This window comes from Epinephelus lanceolatus, chromosome 11 (genome assembly GCF_041903045.1).
Source record: "Epinephelus lanceolatus isolate andai-2023 chromosome 11, ASM4190304v1, whole genome shotgun sequence".
Taxonomy (NCBI): domain Eukaryota; kingdom Metazoa; phylum Chordata; class Actinopteri; order Perciformes; family Serranidae; genus Epinephelus; species Epinephelus lanceolatus.
In genome coordinates, this window is record NC_135744.1 from 23845045 (window position 1) to 23865183 (window position 20139).

Here is a 20139-nt window from a genome sequence, read left to right on the forward strand (position 1 = left end):
GTGGGGGGTAAATTGATATAGCATAGTATTGCCATATTATTGGCAATACATGGATGCCAAGTATCGATCTCCTATTATATACATTATTAATTTTTGCAAATACACATTTTAATACAACTTTTGGTACTGGAATAATAAAATCAATTGCTTTTTCGGCCCACTAGATGGTGCTGATTTGCAGTTGGGATAAAAGCTAATAAATTGCAATTCATTCCAATATATTATATCGCAATACTCAGCATACTGCAATAATATCATATTGTGACCTAAGTATCGTGATAATATTGTATCGTGAGTCCACAGATGTTGATATTATCTGGATAAACCTTGTCAGCATTTAACAAGAGCGACAATGATTAGTCATTTAATCGATTAGTTGATTGACAGAAAATTAATCTGCAACTATTTTGATAATCGATTAATTGTTTAAACAATTAATGAAAACAAAACAGTTTTAAGTGATTTTTTAAGAAAAAAAATGCCCAAATCATCAGGTGGTAGCCTCTACAACGTGAGGTTTGCTGTTTTACGTGTTTTATATCAGAAAAATCTAAAGATTTCCCCTTGGACATGGAAACACGGACGGACACTTTCCCCAAATTTTTAATATATTATACACTAAACGAGTATCAAGAAAACAATCAACAGGTGAATTGATTGTGAAACTAATAATCACAAGTTGCAGCCCTATTTTCAACTCCAGTGCACCTAATGCAATTTATAAGAATTTGAAGCAAAATCCAAGTGCCCTTCTTTCCACCATGTATGACCTGTAAAATACTGTGCACAGTGCTATGCATGAAAAAAACTGTATTGTAACAGAATACTAGAGAAGAGGAAAGACAACTGCCAAAACCTCACAGAAACATGTGTGGGAACATTATTTTGCAAACATACCACAACTTGAACTTCCCACAAGTTGAAGTTCAACTCTCATCAACACAACCAGAACAATCATGACTAAAGAAAAAACTGTTTTAATGAATCCTTTAATCAACCATATTCATGTCTAACACAGTGGATGCCAGGCTTATCATCATGTACTCATCAGAAACAGAGCTGTAAGTGGGTGACGCATTTAAAGATTCAGAGACCAAATAGCATGAACACATGCTCTTTGAAATTCAGTGTGTCCCTAGAATTGTGCGGGCCTGTCATGCCAACGAGAACCTCCGCCAGGCAAATGCTCATTCCAGTGTTTCCCCAATATTCATTCTGTACTGGAGCATTGCACACCACCATCAGTCCATAAACGAGGGATCTGTTTGTATGTCTCTAAAACAATTAGAATCGTCTCAGGCAGTGCTATGCCCACAATGCAACTACGGTGCCCTTGCAAAAAAGTAGCTTACAGACAAAGGAAGGAGACGAGAATGCCGGCCGATAACAGATTGTTACCCTCAGTCTACATCCACCGAGTCAGACTAGGCTACTGGTTAAATAGAGGCTCGGTAATTAAACACACTAATGTGCTGATGGATTCTGTGTTTTTGTGTTTTTAGTTCAGATCGGTGATACTGTTTTGCCCTCAAGTGTTAATGAAAACTAATCTCCTGTCATTTGCTCATGATATTCTCTCCGCTGTTTTGGAAAAGGAAATAATGGAAGTCACAGGATAACGAGCTTTAAAGTGACATATTTTCATTTTAAATAAGAACTGTGCAGTGGAATTTAGAACAGTAACCTATAAATATTTTGAGAAGTTAGCTAACTGTTCAAATATTTAAAATAACTTCAGTTTGAGAACTGATTTTGATGTGGCGGTAGGTGTTAGACTGAGCGCTTAGTTGTGTTTAAATCAGGACTTAAATACAGACACACTGCTCCACTTTCAGTTCTCCCGTAGGTACAAAGTGGGTCGGTGGTGACCTGTAGGGCTGGCTCCAGTGCGTCACAGTCTACTGTAACACCGAACCTGCATTTAGTCAGTGCCAACACTGACTTTGAATACTGAGAAATACCTGACAAATCTGACTGCACATGAGCTGTTTTGAGCAGGGTAAAATAGCTGTCCACAATTTTTGCAGAACATCAGTTATGTCACTATATCCGCAGCAGGGTAAGTGACGTGTTGACAGGGTAACAAAGCCTATTATTTACAGGCTATGGAACCACAGCTGACACCAGAGTGAGTGACAATTGTGCTTACGTTTGGCTTATATTACAAGGCAGGAAGTGCCCTCGCTAACTGGATTAACTATGGTAAAGGTATTCCTTGTGTGAACAGAAGCACCCCCAACATAAAAAAGAGTAGCTTCAGCGTCCAAAGTCAAACAGCCTGTTTACAGTGACAGATTGAGCAGGGGCTGGAGTCAGACTGTGTGTGGCAAAGGTACCAAGACTCCTGCAGAGAAAGTAAATACATCTTTGACATTAATACAGCACCGCTGTTGTGTTATGAGTTAGAAGTACACTTTAAAAAAAAGACAGGGTAAAGCTAGGGCAAAGGTCTTTCTACTGGAACAACACTGAACAAAAGGACTGTGCAAGAGTGGCCTGAGCTTCACAATCACAGAGAGAGATCACAGCTTAATAAAGGGTCAGTCGGGAAAAATAACTGTCTTCAGTGGAGTTACTGAGTTACTCTTTGTAGCTCCATTTGGAGCTCATGGTGTGTTAAACCCATCAGTTATTAGAGAGGCAGCCATATGGTATCCAGACAGGTGTTTAGGAGGTGGGATCACAGAGGACCACACAGTCAACAAACTCATTAGCCTTCAGAGGAATCAGCTTCTTTCTGTCAAAGAGTGGAACGACTCTCGACTGCTTTGTGTAATTTGCACAATCCAATATAGGTTTTATATAATGGGTCCATTGTAGATGACAGATGCAACTGCAGCCACTGGAGCAGTCATATCAGGCAAGTGAATACATTTGTCCATAAACATCATCTTGATTCACTTGGATATTCAAATCTAACTCTCTAAGTTGCTTGCCAATCAAACACATCAGGCACAGCTAATATATATAAACAGATATATGCATATGAATGCTCAATCTGTGGGCAACGGGACAAGAACACACTGGCCGAAATACAAATCTCGGAACTCAAAGGCTATCAGCTGACGGCTATTTAGCTTTTATAAAAAAATAATCTATCTGCATTCATATGCAGGTATCTGTTTATAGAGATTAGCTGTCTCTGACCTCTAACTCCATTCTCATGCCTCAAGTTGTTTATAAGACTGTAAACAATGGCTGGCGCACAGGAGAGTGAGTCTTCTTCTTCAGCTTTCTTACCATAAGCCACACACATACATACACTAACGATCCCACACACCCCTACACACACAAGCCCCACTACCCCACTCTCACACCACACACGCACACACACAGACAGACCCATTGTTTTTAAGCAGACATCAAAGATGTTCTTGTACCACTGCACCAAAACTTCAAATAAGTCTAAAATAAGCCCTCCAGTGACCTCATGGATTTTAAAGCAATACTAGAGTGTGGATCTACTAACATGTTGGCACAATGTAGACAGGCTCAAGCACTTTAACCAATTAATTCAATATTTTCTATGTCTGAGTACGGTCGCATATCCACAACAATTAACACTCTATAGTATAAGCTATTACTTTGGCACAGTCTGAACCTGCAGTAGGAGGCTGCCTGAACACTGTGTCTTTAAGTCTTTTGTCTCATTCTGCTAACTGACGCATACTGGTGATGTCACTGTAAATAAAATAAAAAACCCTAATGATATACACAATGGCCGGGTGGGTCAAGGACTCATGTGACTAAGAGTTCACATGTGATCACAATGACTAACACAGGGTTAAAGCCTGTGACTCCCCACCAGTCAGTTAGACCTGAAGAAACTTCTTGGATGAGAGGTGAAACATCTTCAAGAGACTCAAGCAAGTACAGGTGCCTACCATATAGCACATAGAAAATGACAATGTCGACATCAATTTGACACAAATCATTGTCCACTGACCTTGACCAAAGCTTTATTTATGCTTAATGCATCAGTGAGGGTTGTGAGTGTCTGCATGGTCAGACAGTGATGTCACACCACCAGACACGCCCTTCACAGGGGCCCAGTGCAGCAGGTTATTTACACATCTGACATTTTTTAACTACACGGATAAAGAACAATGCTGTTTCCAATACCCTGCCCCCTAGAGTTTGGGAGAATATTAGTTTGCCATAAGTAGAAAGAAGAAGAAGAAAGATCCAAATGTTTTCTCGTCACAATTCCATGCCAGCTCATGTCTGTGTGACCATAGGTGCAGAAAGCATAACTGAGACTTAACCTGGCTAACCATGCTAGCTGGCTAACACACTGGCAACAGCTGGTGCACTGCCCAAACCATCGATAAATCTCATGCTCTAGTAGTTCTGTCCCGTGCATGCGAGTAGTAGACATAAATAGGCTATTTTGATAGTAACTGTTTGGCTGTACCAAACCAAGGATGAAGCATACTGAACCAAACGCCCTGTACCAAACTGTTGGGGATGGATACAAGTATCGTTACACCCCTAGCAAAAACCCATGCACATGCAGCATGTGTTTGAATTTATATGATTGACAACCAACCTCTCTTATAAAAGTTTCAGAATAAAAGTATTTATAAATTTCAGGATTAAAAAACTCAGTGTCACCTCTCGAATGATCCTTGATTCGAAGATATATTCGCCTTAAAAGCTTTATTACCATCTTCCCCAAGCTTATGTCTAAGACATTAAATGCAATATAAAGATGTTCATTTGATATTGTAAGAAACAATAAAGATATATATGTTCCCAACAAAAGTTTAGTCAATCCACAAAACCAAAACAGTCCTTTAACAGTGGTAAAATACATGGAACAACTTGGGCTGAGCCACGCTGGATTGAGGAGATCTGATGATTAACATCAACCTACACAGTAAAACCAGACATCTTTCTATAGTTTCCATTTATAACCTGTAATTCATGTGGGAGTATTCTGAACATGATGCCATTTCCAGCTACAGTTTCACCTACTTTCCTCCTGCTGTATGATACCTGCTCGGTTCTTATGTTACAATGTTTTACACAGATTCAGTATGTTCTTATAATAAAAATGCATCTTTCTGAACAAACACACATACACACACCCTGCACACAGTCATCAATAATGGTTGGAACTGGTGATGAGAAAACAAAAGCACAATCAAGGTACCCTCCTGCAAATAATGGTGTAATTATGAACAATAATCTGAGAGTGACAGCCTCCCTGCCAACCCCCACTGGTCTAAAATGGCCAAATAATCATTTCTAATGCACCGTTTCTTCTCATCTTCTCCCATGGTGTGTGTGTTGACAGTTCATTAGAGGTTTTTACTATGCTGTGATTGTGGTGACTGGGTAATAAAGTGGCGGGGGTGGGGAAGACAGCAGGCAATGTTGCACACAGATTACTACCTTGGTTAAATGATGAAATTCTGCTAAGGATTACTAAGGATTCATTCAAACCGTCAACAAAGGAAAAAAGGACTGAGGTTTTATTAAGGAATTAGTGGCGGAAAACACAATAGTACTAGTAGAGGGGGAAAATACAGCCAAAAAAATGTTGTCAACTTTTAGCTGGAGTTACTTTTCCAAGCCATTCAGTGTAGGATTCAAAAAAGGTAATTCTGAGTAAAAATTCAGTTGAGAATAAGCATGATCCAATACTAAAATACAATGAAAGGACGCACAAATAAATTTGTGTGATGCATGTAGTGGGTTACCAAGTGGAAGCTCAACATGGTTTGTTGATTCAGCTGCCTTCATGTGTTGCTCTTCACAGTCAAAGGTGGAGACATACTAGGAACTACCTGCAAGCTTTATACTGTATCTGATAACTGTGGTCAGACCACTTTAACCAATCACAATCAACTACACCAAATTGTTTCAATACAAACAGTATACTGGACATTTGTTATTGGTACATTGAAAAGCTCTATTTTGTTAGTTGTATGGATTTTGTTTCCAAAAAAAGTTTCTGGGACTTTTAATCCAAGGACCTACTTTTAAAACGTGTCCTCCAAGTTTCCTTAAAGACCCACAAAGGTTAGACCACTAATGTAAGAAAAAGCAACAGCTGTTTTGTACATTGTTTATGCTCTTGACTATGCAATAACGTTGGCGCCATATAAAGCAAGAAATAGGCATCACTATTTGTCTAGCACTGCAACAACAGTGAGCTTGGATGAGGTTCAAGTCCTTCTGCGGGTGATTGTGATTTACTGCTTTGTAAATGGGGTCACTGAGTCAGTGTAGGAAAAGACACCAGCAGTTAGGGTTTCAACAGTATGAGCTTTTCACCGTATGGTAACCGTCAGTTTCACGGTATTACAGAGTTGTTATAAGTCAAAATGACCCTAAAGGTATGAAACCAAATGGGTTATCTCTGGTTAAACAATTGTGTCATTACTATAACTGAAACTTAAAACACTTTTTTAATGAAAGTTTGTGTACAATGTAAAATCAAGTTGAGATTCTCCGTCTAGTGGCATTTTCCTTCAAAACTGTAAATAAGCAAATGTAAATGATATGATAACCATCAATTTTAATAGCAAGGTATACCTTATAACCGGTATACCACTGCAACCCTACCAGCAGGAGTAGCAAAGCAGATTCAAAATGCTTGTAATGCTAGACTTAAAACTCAAAAATGTTTCTGTTGTAGAATACATTAACTTTTTTTTTGCACTTTTGTGAGAATACTGAAGAGTGTGTCGTGTTTCACCATGCGTTTGGGGCCACAATAAAGCAACAGAGTGGCGGGAAACTGTGGATTTAAATTTCACTGATGCCTAGAGGATACTGATGTCTAAATACACATTTCCGCACTTCTGCTGTTTAGTGCAAGCAAAACTGGTGAGACCTGACACAAACTACCGCTACTGTGTACCCATCAAAGTCAGAATCTCCACCGCACTATGGAAACTTGCAATCAACTCAGAGAACAGGGCTATCTCATCTCATTTATTTCGAGTCAGCATTACTATGAGTACCTGACCAATGAAAAATTATAATAATAATAATAATATTTTCAAGCAGAACATAAATATTACATGGCATCATCATTGCGTGATGTACATGTATAGAAAGGGGTGGCTATTGAGTGAAAGCGGGCCTACACGGGCCCTTGTTGGCTCCCGTGGCCATAGCAGCAGTATTGGAGGCTCCTACTGGCTCAAGTGAGGTGTCAATCAAAAGGTCAGGAGTTTGCCACCATTCTGACAGCAAAGAGTCTGCATATTTACATGCAAACAGGAGAAATTATGTATAATATGTGGAGAAATATGAACTTTTAAAACAATGCAATGGTAGTTTGAGGATATGTTTCAATTGAGCTAAATATTTCATTGGACTAAGATTGTCTGGACCTTTGGGAGTGTATGAAGTGCATGCCCAGCATTTTTGTTTGCATAATATCGATCTGTGGATTACAATAATGCTTCATAGGTGAGTTACATTTTATTTGTTTGTGTTTTGTCTGAGCTGTGGTTGTATCTTGAAATGGTCTGCATAAATCGGACTGCAAGGACCGTAGCTTTCAAACCATAGATCATATGAGTAAACCACTTAACAACAGCAAATATAGCATTTGGGCCCGCAGATTTCTACCTCACTCTATACAATCTTGTATTTAAGATGAACTTCAATTAAGATTCTTCTGCTTAATGAAAAGCCATTTACATATGTTCTACAGCGTGTATAGGGTTGAAACACCAAGCAGACAAAGCTGGTTCCAAAATGAGGGTGAATCCAGGGTTGGCTTTCATTTTCACTTTTGCTGGCGATACTGGTTGCAAACAGTTACTGAAAATTCCTGCATAGTATACCTTTAAAGGAGACTGATAATCCTATAATACACTGTTAGTATCTATCATTTGTGGGACATCTCTCGTATATTTCCAGGCCCCAATCATTTTTAGGTCAACCATCAAGAACAGTACAAATGTTCCACACTTACCTTGCGTACGCCTTCCACTTCAAAACCATTGAGGTTTGCATAAAGTGAGTGGTGCCTTTTTCCTAAGAGTGATGTTGAAGTGGCATTAGCCGTGGTTGGGACTGCCTTGTCCAAGATTTGTTTATTATCCTGCTCTTCCGAACCCCTCAACTCCTGCTGTTGTTGCCCCAGAGCTTCAGCCACCTCCCGGCTCTCCATCTCTGTGTGTGCCGGTGCAGGCTCGGGCTGCTCAGGCCGAGTGCACAGGTCATACATCACTTTCTGTCAAAGTCAAACAGCGCAGATGGGATCAATATGACTAAACGAGGTGCCTAGCCAAGACCAAGCCATCGCAGGCTTTTCATTTGCTGTAGGAGAATTACACGGATCAGCTGTGGTAGGTTAACTTCACAATGATAAAGATGTTACTGTTCTCTTTCAAACCAGCAGGAGTGTATATTCACAGCTGAGGTGAAGTGTCAGAAACCAAGCAAAAGGCTGTCATTGCCATGCTTATCGGTAACTACAGCCTCCAATGTGTAAATCCCTGTAAAGCAGGAGTTTGAGGGGACGGTTCCTTTCATAAGATCTGTTACAGCAAGAGTCTGTGTGCCATATCCAGGACAAAACCAGTTACAGATAAACCAGGAGTTGCAAAGTACCTCCCTCTCTGCACTATGACGTTTTCCAAAATGAGGACAATCAGCTCCAAAGGGATCTTACGTATTTTCAGCTTCGGCTTCTGAAGGCAATTCAACGAATGTCATCCTCCTGGTAACATTCTTGAGCATTCTGTGGTTTATCATGCAGTCCTGCTCACAACACTGACATAGCCTGTTTCTTCATGCCTTACTGCTCAGGCGTCTGAGGGGGGTTTGTCATAAGTACTTCTCCAGAAAATGGAAAAGATACAGTACTCCACTTAACCTACGTGACGCCAAAACAGCACATGCAGGCCCAACTGAAATAGCAAACAACAAGAGACGTGCGATGGAGGAAAAACAAGAGAACGATCTAACTAACAGGTCTCCACTCCAGTCTCTGTTCTCTCAGTATCGATGAGATGTGGGTGTCATGTTGACTCTCCAGCTGTGAGTCTGTCCTCACTGATGCCACTGTGTCAAAAATCATTTCATCCAGATGCGAGAAAACTCGACAGGGTGGTTAATCCCATCTTGGTTACAGCGCCATAAAGGTGAAGAAAGAGGACGAAGGGAAAAATGTGTGTGTGTGTAAGACGGCGAGTGTCGCTGAGAGGAGGGGGCAGGGAAGACTGCTTCCACCGTCCTATCACAAAAAGGCAGGCTCCGAGACGGGGCCCAATCATTACCGCGACTAGGGCTCGTTTCCATGGAGATGACGCTGGAATGATGTTGGCTGCCTCTTGAACAATCAATAGGCAGCACACACTGCAACACAGGGAGAGTGCAAGAGGCAGGCAGAGGAACAAGTGTGTCCAGACTAATTCTAATGTTTTACTGCAATTGTCCCCTAGAGAAATAAATGTCTGACAGGATAATGAACGCTACTCATGTGTTAGTAATTTAGCCTCGGACACAGACACTGAAAAAACATGTAAAGCTGCAGGTCTGATGTCGTAAAGATTAACTCTGTCACAACTCAGTGCCAGTTTACATCTCATTTAACCTCACTGCCCTCCTCTCTACTATAGGAGGTACAATCAAGTGCTCCACCTAACTGTCTATTAAATGAACAAAGCAGCTTAATAAATCCCCTTAACAAGCAGCGGCCTCAGTGTGAGGGGATTAGGGTTCCCACACAGTTTTAACGATGACTTTTCAAAACTTTTCTACAATATTTTAGCCCATTTCCATGACATTATTTAAGTAGTTTGAAATGGGTAGGCTTATACAGCCATACATTATTAAACATCCACTTCCCAGTTATTTGGAGGAAAGTAATCTGCTAAATATACTTGCTTGTTAGACGTCCCTGTCGCACATGCCAATAGACCAAAACGACACATACTGTACATACACTTTGCCTTTTTGGCCACCCTTTTTGGCGATAAAAAACCTAAGACCATATAATTGTCAATGCAATATGACGTGTGGTTGTATTATAATTTTGACATGTTTTATGCATTTGTTTCTTGCTATACAAATGTTTATTTTATAGACATTATAGAATAAAAACAACTCCAGGATGTACAGAATTCAGCTGACAGGCTTGACGTGATCGCATCACTCCAGTAGCTCACTTACACTGGCTGCCAGTATGTTTTAGAACAGATTTTAAGGTTTTACTGATCACTTTTAAGGCTCTTCATGGTCTCTCTCCCAGCTATATCTCTGATCTCTAAGCACCGTACACGCCGGGACGTACTTTGAGGTCCTCCGGCAGAGGTCTTTTGTCTGTTCCAGAGGCTCGGTTGAGGGCCCTGAGGCTCAAGGAAATCAGGTCAGCTGAGTCAGTGATGTCTTTTAAGTCCCGTCTTAAAACATACTTTTATCGCAGAGCCTTTCCTGAGTTTACTTGAGTTTTAAGTTCATTTTTTTCCCTTAGTTTTTATATACTTACGTGTTTTTATCAGTTCTTTGATGAGTTGTTGTTTTCATGTCTTGTTTGTTTTAATTACTGACATGTAAAGCACTTTGTAACTCTGTTTTGAAAAGCGCTTTATAGGTAAAGATTATTATAAATGTATATTTGATTCAATCACCACTATTACCACAGTGGATATTCTCATCTTATGTGCCTCTAATCTCAGTGTGAAAGCCCTGGATAACCTGCCACAACAGCTTTTCAGCATTTTCCTGTGTCTCTCCTGCTGTGACAGCATGTTTCTTTACCCCAAAACGGGGCCACAGCCTTGGCAATGACGTGATGTCGGTCTGGTCTACGTGTATCATGTGATACTAGTGACATTTCAAAAGCCATGCAGCACAGCATGAGATTTAAAATTAGTAAAACAAGAAGCATGTTTTCCATAATGTCAGACATGGTTTAGACATGGAGGAGTCACTTTCATCTGGGTAAACCATTTTTAGAATACTGTGACAGTTGCAGAACAGCTACCAGCTACCTCTGATCCTACCAACAACCTATACCTCACACTACAGGCTGCTGCTATCCACCTCCTCCAATCTCATCATAAAGTAGCTAAATAGAGCAGGTTGTAGATTAAAGCAGAGGAAATGGTTAGCAATATGACATGACTAAAAGAGCATGTTTAGCTGTCAGCTAATTCAACTGTTTTTCCAAAACGAGGACAATCAGCTCCAAAGGGATCTTACGTATTTTCAGCTTCGGCTTCTGAAGGCAATTCAACGAGTGTCATCCTCCTGGTAACATTCTTGAGCATTCTGTGGTTTATCATGCAGTCCTGCTCACAACACTGACATAGCCTGTTTCTTCATGCCTTACTGCTCAGTCATCTGAGGGGGGTTTGTCATAAGTACTTCTCCAGAAAATGGAAAAGATACAGTACTCCACTTAACCTACGTGACGCCAAAACAGCACATGCAGGCCCAACTGAAATAGCAAACAACAAGAGACGTGCGATGGAGCAGTTGTTGCTGTTTCTGTAGTTTGATATGTATATTTACTGCTGGTGAAGAGGTGCACAGCGCAGGGAACTCAAATACCATTTCATTCATTTCCTGCATTGTTTTTCTCAATGATGATTCTTTGGTTGTCATTCTTTGGGATCACTTTCATATAAGCTAACATGAGGCCAGAGATTGCTGCGGCACTAAAAGCTGAACCGGCTGCCTACTGTGCAACTGGTAGTGGAGACACTGAGTTTTATAATAACACTGACAAAGAACCTGTCTTTAATGTGGATCGTCATGTTATGGTCGATACAAATCCACTTAACAAGTTCAGTATTGATGCAGATATCAATCTAGCATATTGGATCAGTGCATGTTTAGTGGCAAGCTGAAAAGAGTTCAACTACCATCAACTCAGGCGGAAAATAGGAGTCACGTTCACAACAAAGGCAGCAGCCCTGTCTCTCTGCAGTGGAATAGCTGCTGTTGTATTCATTTTAGAAAAAAAAGGAAGGTGGCAACTGCTCGCCATCTGAGAGTATTTTTAGGATCAGGCATGTTGTAAATGAACAAACCATCTATTAAGATTTTTTTGCTGGAAATACATGTATACCATACATATACCATGTTCTAGGATTTTACAAACATCGCACATTCTTAGTTACATGTCACAAAAGGTAAAATTGTATTCATGTCAGGTATCACTAAGGTCAAAATGCGCTTTAACATTTTGCTTTGCTGCAGACACAAAGCTTGCTGAAGCTTTGGAGTGTGGCTGCTGTGATAAAAGGCAGCAGTCTACCTTTAAAGGTCACTCTTAGAAAACACACAGCTCGGTGCAGCAAAGTAAAAAAAAAAAAAAAAAAAAGACATTTTACCTTAATTTTTTTTCCAACTGACATTTTTCTGGTGCAATGCCAGTGTAGCCAACACTAATACTGTCACATTTACAATGGCTGACTCTGAAGATAAAAGTGATATGTGATTTCCCTTAACTGTCTGTCATCCCTATTTAAATGTGCTGATACTAGGCCTGTAACAGTTTGTGGATTCATACAGAACCATCACAGTACAGGGGTCAAGGTAGAGTATGCACAGAATACACAGTGTATAGACTGAGGCACACAATATAGAGCCAAATATCACAGGTGCAAATTCTACCCAGAAACATATAGCTGTATGCCGCTGTGGGCAGCTGTGGCTCACAGGCGGTTTAAATCACCAGCTCCTCTATTCCTCATGTCTCAAGTATCCTTGGGGAAGATATGGAACCCCAAATTGCTCCTGATGGCTGTTCCATCGGTGTGTGACAGCATGTGGATGGTTACTGAGTAGCAGGTGGCACCTTGTATGGTAGCCTCGGCCACCAGTGTGTGAATGGGTGAATGGGACGTGGTGTTAAAGCACTTTGAGCAGTTGGAAGACTAGAAAAGCGCTATACAAGTGCAGTCCATGTTAGCAGCATATGCTGAGAGTAGTACAGTATAACAAGTGAGCAAATGCTGCCTGCAGGTTCCCAGTGAGCTACAAAGGGAGACGGCTGTGTATTAGACAAGGACGGTTTGTCGGCATTGCGCTGCCATTGTAGGGTCTATGAATGGAAAACACATCCAACATGCTAACACACACATCTGACAGCATCACACAGATATGCTGATCACAATGACCATGGCTGTATTAAAAAAATAAAGTGTATTTTTTAAGTGTATTTTTGACACATTTGTGAGTCTTTGCAGTCCATTCCAGAATGGACCTGTGACCCACTTTTGGACCAGGACCCACCAGTTGGGAACCACTGCCCTAACTGATACAAATGTACCTACAGTATGTTAACAAAAAAAGGGGCTGATTTTCATAGACAGAGAGGTTGAAATAAATGAAGAGCCTCGACCAGACAGATGACGCCCATGCCACAGAAATGAGCCTCTTACTTTGCCCTAACGCTGCATTTCACAGCTTCAGTCTATTCCCTCATTAATTACAGCATGCCCACAGGACCATGGCTTCACTCGCCTCCAGGCTGACGTGAACCCCTCTGAACACTATTTTTACTCCGCTTCAGCTCCTTTCATAATAGGAATTTAGTCTGATTGAGAACAGAGGTGCTAACTGCATGGCGGAAGTGCACAACATGGCCGCTGCCAGCAGCAAGTGGACTTATCACATGTTGTACACAGCAGAAATACAGAAAACAGAAAAAATCTCAGTGAGCATAAAAGAAAGAAAAAGCATCCAGTAATGTGTGTCAAACAGCAAAATGCTCTGCATAGAATGAGCTGCAGCCAGGCCCATCATCGCTCAGTGGTATCGACATTCTGTCACACTGACATATTTTGACAAAGCCTCCCTGTCCGCCTGTCATTAGACTAAAGAGCTGGCTGCTGGACAAATACATCTCAAACCACATGTTCTCCATTAAATTAGGAGAGGGAGGAAAAAAGAGCCACTCAGAAAGATCATTTGGAATTTAGCAAATAGCTTGACAGCAAACTTTTGATGGATGTTGTTACAGTATCATTACTCTGATCAGATACAGCAGCAGGATTAACACTGATAGAACAAAGAAGAGATCCTGATGCACAGAGCAACTTGTCATTTCTTTATTGCCTACTTTGTGGAATCATATTTCACAAGTATCCGCATTTGCCGCCACACTTTAAGTTTTCTGGAGCTGCATTCCAAAAAGCCAACGCTATTCAGTTTATCATCATATGTGGCAAAGAAAAGCATCACACTCTTACATTTAGGAAGCATAAAACCAGCAATTTTTTTTGCTTAGAAAACTACTAAAACCATTATTTGATTCTCAAAAAAGCTGCCGACTAATTCTCTCAATCATGACTCATGTTGTCAAGTGAATCTATAATAAACCTTTGGTAACGTAAATCTATGTGACACTCCGGGCTTGCATAAGACTATGTATATTTGAATGTTCACTAGTTATCATAGCACAAATGGCAGAGTGTAAAGGTCTAGGTGGGGAAAAAAAAAAAAGGATTTTGCTAAAAGAGAAGGAAATCTCCTGTTGATTATTATACTTAAAGATCCTAGGGTACATTTTTTTGTGTTTGGGAGCTGTTTAAATGTGTAATTTGTGGTAGAGTTTATGTTGTCAAACTATTAATATTGTATACAGAATCTGAATCTCACTCAGAGTTACTGTCGTTCAAAAATTAAAGAAATGAGAGATAATATTTGGTTAGTTTTTACTGAATATATGAAGGCAAACTGTAAAACTGTATCACTTGTTTTGTTGCAATTCTTTTTTCTTGAACAATAATGAAATATTATTTTCACTAATTTGTCATATTGTTAAAATATCGTGATGTTATTTTAGGGCCATATCGCCCATCCCTAGTGTGCACAGCGCTAACGTGAGGCCAGAACTTTAGAAAAAGGAACCGACCAGGTGCCAGACCGTAAGCAGCACGCTACCAAGAGAAAGCTACAAAAATTGCAGACATAGCGCTGAAAATATGTAAATAAAGTGAGGCAAAACGCCAAGCGGACAAAGCAGCGACTGGCTTTCACTTTAGCTGCTGACACTGTTTGTAAAGCTGACGATTCATGCACAGTATACTTTTAATTCTCTGCCGATCAACTATGCGATTAATCGACTTATCATTACAGTTCTCCTTTAAATGGCTTTGTGTTGTTAAGCTTATTTGTCTTGCTGAATTGCATATACACAAGGTTCCCATTTAACCTTCAAAAACACACATTTTCACAGCACATGCAGGTTATTTAGAAAACACAAAAGTGACAGACTGACTGCAATGAAAAATTTGGCATGTTTTTGTTATAAAAAAAGACATGAATTACAGTTGATGCATTTTACACTCCTTCTGAAGACAATTCAAAACGCACATGAATAATAGAAACAGGTACAAGTCCATTATTGTTGTAAAAGGAATTCCCATTTGAACAATTTTGAAATATCAACTTAACAAGGGTGATGCCTCAGCAGGACCATGCAAGAAATATGAGGCTTGGCAAGTGGGCACTGCTGTTTAGACACAGTCGGAGCTTTGATTAATTATTCAATTTCCTCTCTATGAAAATTTCAATCCAAAATTTAAGAGACGGAAGCACACTGACCCACTTCTGCCACTCAAACAAGAGGCATGAACAGATCCGCCCACACCCCTCCTCTCTGCTCGCGTCCTGCACACTTCTCCCTCTCTGACAACATTTACATGTATTCTACACCACACACTAAGCTTGTTTCAAACAGGAGGGAATTATTTGACAGCTACACACTGTCTTCACTTGACCGAGGCTGCTTGATATGCAAAAACGACTAATAAGAAGGCAGAGAGGTGTCTATGATGGCCTAAATGGTTTATGCTTCAGTTGTTTTACATACAATGAGGACTTGGTGGTCATAACAACTCCTGGACATTAATGTGCATTGAAGTTCTGTGATGCATCCTTTGTTCAATCAATACTAACATATATATAGGTTTATTTTCATTTGATGATGTTGTTGTTAGTATTTTAGCTTATGTTCAGATAACTATAACCTAGGTCTGCATCTGTACTTTATGTGTTTAAAATACACGCATAAATTACAGGAAATTTGCAAAATAATCTCACTTACAATTATAATCTTATAGAGTCACGATTAATTATCTTTAGTTATTCTCAGACAAAAACATTTAAACTTAGCAACAGTTTCGTGACTCTGACATGCTCTCATCCAACATCAGTCCCCCGCAGTTTGACCACATGTAACAGGCTTTCAGATGTCGAGCTGGGCAAGCATCTGGAATAGTTTGAAAGTTTGCAAAGATGACCCCCCCAAAAACTGAGTGACAAATATGCCAAAGAAAATGGGTATGTTACAAATCTCCGACAAGCTCTCCTGAAAACTGTAAGTAACAGCTGTCCAGTAAAGTTTTTTTCTTTCTTTTTTGGTTATCATGGCCAATTTGCGACCCACATGCTAACAAAACGGCTAATTGTCACATTATTTTAGGTTTGTAGAATGATGTCATTGTCTCTTTTTTATACCCCCATTGAAGCTTTGATTAATTGCGGATATTTCTCACTGAAGCTTCAATGCCCAAAAAATGGTATTGGCGAAAGCCCTACCAAAAATTAAATTCAAAATAATTCTGTTGCCACAAATCTCTAAGGGTCCATATGAGTATGAAGCAAGACGACCAAACAAAAGTAAAGACATTACACCTCCATATTCCAAGACTGCTACCAACACATCATATGTAAGTGCCAGCCCTGCCAGCATGTTGCAATCGCATCAATTAATGTTAAATTTTTGCCTAATCACTGCAACTTCTCCACAAATTTGACCTATCATCGTAGTTTGCTCTGAGTCTCACCAATCATAGCAGTCCCCTTACTACACCAAACTCACTTCCTTGTTGACCTCGACCGTACAACACTAAAGGCTCACACTCACCAACAAAAATTACTGCTACAGACAGTGCAAGGTAATTTCATTCTGTTCTGCACAACATGCAGTGCTGAAGTAATGAGAGTCACTGACTGACAAACACTGTATTATCACAAAACGCTCTGCAAAATGGCTGAAATGTGTTGACAACAGACAAATCAAATCAACATGACAGAGGGTGATCTATTGCAAGTCAACAGGTTGTAAAAAGTTAATAAAATAACTTTATTGAATTATGAAAAAAAAGAACCTATTTTGCAGTTTTCGCTTGCTCACACTGCCTGCTATTTCATTGCAATAAAACACCTCAAAACATTGTGACATGCATCACATTTTTAGAAAAACTGCTGTGAAATCAGGCATTTTAAGCAACAACAATCCCCCCCCAAAAAAGCACAAAATCCTGGAGGGACTCAAGGCCCCCAGGAAAGCTGCTCAGCCTTGCAGACATTTTTTTCCAGTGGCCATTTGGGGTATTAAAGTGATGACGTCCCCTGTGGCCCAACACAAATGACTGTAAACTGGATACCTCAAACTGAGATCAAGGTCAGTACAACTCTTTCTCTTATGAATTTTTGATCCATGGAGGTTTCATTTTTATAAAATATCTCCATATCTCCAGCCAAGAAAAGCCTTTTTTAAAAAAAAAAAAAAAAAAAAAAAAAAAAAAACAGTGACGTCATCTGTAAAGTCTGTGGGCTGAGTGTGTAGGGGCCAGTGGGAGAAACACTACTGCACAGATTCAGTGGGCTGCAAGCCCCTGAAATAAACCTGGAGGAAAGAAAATCTTTTTAGTGTACATGCACCATGCGAGCAATTCTCATTGAACTGTATAAGCGCCATCTCGGGTCTGGTATCCAGACCTAGTAAAACATCCATGGTGCACACATGGTGCAGTTTTTGAGTTAAAGATTTAAGAGGAAATGCCAGCAATACTCTCCATACATACTCATTTAATTTAGGAACCATGTGTGGAATTTGGAAATATGAATTAGCTTACCTCCATGTTTCTGTCCATGCATTTGGAGGGCGATGACTTGTCTGACCTAGAGGACTCAGCGCAGTAGGGGCGGTGGTCGTCCCAGCCTGCATGGGGAGTGTTGTGAGGGTGACAAATTTTCAGAGAGCCGCTCAAACAGGTGTCCACGACTGTGGCCGTGGTGCAGGGGTCAGCTGCACTGACGGCCCTCCTTAGAGGCTGCTTACCCCGATCTTGTTTGGTTTTCTTCTGAGATGAGTGGGAGGCACTCTGGGATCTCTGTAGCAAGGCCCTGGAGTATGTCAGGCAAGACTTTGTCTGACAGGAGTTACTGCCGTCTTCCTGAGCTGGCTTTCTTGAGAGGGTTTTCAGAGTGTAGCTGGGTTGTCCTGCTCCCTGCTTCCCCCGCAACAGTCTTCCATGGGCTTCTAGCAGGTGGCAGAGGAAGAAGGCCTTTTCTAGGTCTAATTCCTGCCTGTGATGCAATTTATAGACTGCCTGTTCACCATCTATCTTCTCATACAGCGTCAGCAGCAATTGCTCAAGCTTTGTATACGTTTCTCCACTGCACAAACAAGAAGTCTCTTTTTCTCTGGACTCACTTTTGCGTCCACTGTCTTCAGTTTTCACCTCCTTAGCAAGCAGACACCGGTATCTGTCAGAGTGCCTGTCCTTTTGGCACTCTCGCCTGGCCGCCTGCTCCCTCACAGCCCTCTGCTGTTCCCTCTCCGCTTCTTCCCGCAGGTGCCTCAGCTCCACAGAAAGGTGGCCACGGGCCCGCTGCGTTCGCCTCTTCTCTGCTTCCCAATCAGCCCGCAGCCTCTGCAGCTCTTGCCCATAGTCCGTCTGGCCCTGGCATGGTTTCTTGGATGACAGCGCCAGACGGTTATCACTGTCTTCCCTCATGATGCCACGCTCACAGCACAACATGCAAGGAACGGTGAGAGGCATTCATTTCTAACGAAGGGGGCCATGCATCAGAACTGAGAGGAAGTGCAGGTGGGTGATGGGTGGTTATCAGACATGCAGCATGCAATTATCACAGCAGGTCACTGGGAGGATGAGACAGTGGGGGATGTGAGAAAAATTGAAGAGATGGTCAGGTGTTTTAAAATGTTTTAGATGAATGTAGCAACAAGAAATACAACATGAAAGCACAGGTGATATATTCAATGTTGGCCTTCAATGTTAGAAAGAAAGCAGCACTCTGAACAGGAAAGCATGCACAATGAATAATGAAATATTTTGATGTTTTTGTTATGAGTAGCGAGATAACTTGACTCTGGAAGCCCTCTGTATGCACTGAGGAGCAAATAAATCTGTGGCAACTGCTGCTTAATCTATGTGAAGCCCAATCAATGCATACTTTGATAGTCTATATATGGATACTAAACAGTTCATTACAGCCTTAACCCTGAGCAAATTATGATTATGTGTACCTGTTTTTGTGCTGTTTAAACCTCGCATATAATGTCCATATCATGCAGATGGATGACAGAACTAACAACCGTTTAACAGGTGACAGCATAAAAACAAAACAACACGAGATGCGATTAATGGAGCTTATGCCCAGGAGCTAACAGTCAGCTGAGGATGCAACAAGTGAAGTGCTGAACTTCCACAGAAACGCTCCAACAGCAATGCACCGTTAGCTATCATTACGGTGGCCAATTATACCCACCACTAGCTTAAATTAGCATAACTTGCGTCTCATATTGCAGAGGATGGGGACTTCGGTCAATGGCTAATTAATTAGCTTCATTTAGCTAGCTGTTACATGGTCAAATAAGCGCTGCTAATGTAAGTAACGATATTTAATAACGTAGATAACAGTCTGTAGTATATTGGATAGGTTACAAGTTACAAGTACTAACGTTAGCTACTAGTTACGTCTTGTTAGCGAGTGTTAGCTTAACGTTAAGTTTTCTAGCCACAACTTATATCAAACTCACCTCTCAGCGGATTTAGCTCTTATATTTCAACTTTTCATCAATGGAGTCCAACTAAGGTGCTTTTGTCGGCATAAAAATAAGCTGTCTAACAACACTGAGACTGGTCACGTTAGTAGTTAAAGGTCCACAGAGCCATGCCAGAGGGGGTTTGTTTATCTGTGAGGCACCAGTGCCACTCACAGTCTGTGTCCAGACTGCGGTCAAGCTAGCCCCCACAGTGTTCTACGGTACGTCGTGTATATACTAGGCATTACGGTAAGAGCGTGTGACTTCAAAATAAAGGCAGAATCCGGTGAACGTGAAAGACAAACAAAATCAGTCTGTCAGTAATAAACAAAAACTTAAATACACAAATAAAA

The 20139-nt window shown here is 40.7% G+C and overlaps 1 protein-coding gene across 13 annotated transcripts in view; it reads right to left on the reverse strand.

Moving 5' to 3' along the window:
- tspoap1 (TSPO associated protein 1) overlaps positions 1-19919 on the reverse strand; it is a 96796-nt gene extending 76877 nt beyond the window's left edge. For 11 of the 13 annotated variants that reach the window (XM_033610604.2, XM_033610587.2, XM_078172390.1 and 8 more), the window contains exons 1-2: positions 19781-19919; positions 17850-18880 (exon numbers count right to left, since the gene is read on the reverse strand). In XM_033610604.2, coding sequence (XP_033466495.2) covers positions 17850-18779 — 930 coding nt within the window. In that variant the 5' untranslated portion in view covers positions 18780-18880; positions 19781-19919. Of the gene's footprint in view, positions 1-7939; positions 8326-17849; positions 18881-19780 lie in introns of those variants that run through there. The other 2 variants (XM_078172387.1, XM_078172386.1) reach the window with 1 other exon arrangement.
- Between the last annotated feature and the right edge of the window lie 220 nt (positions 19920-20139).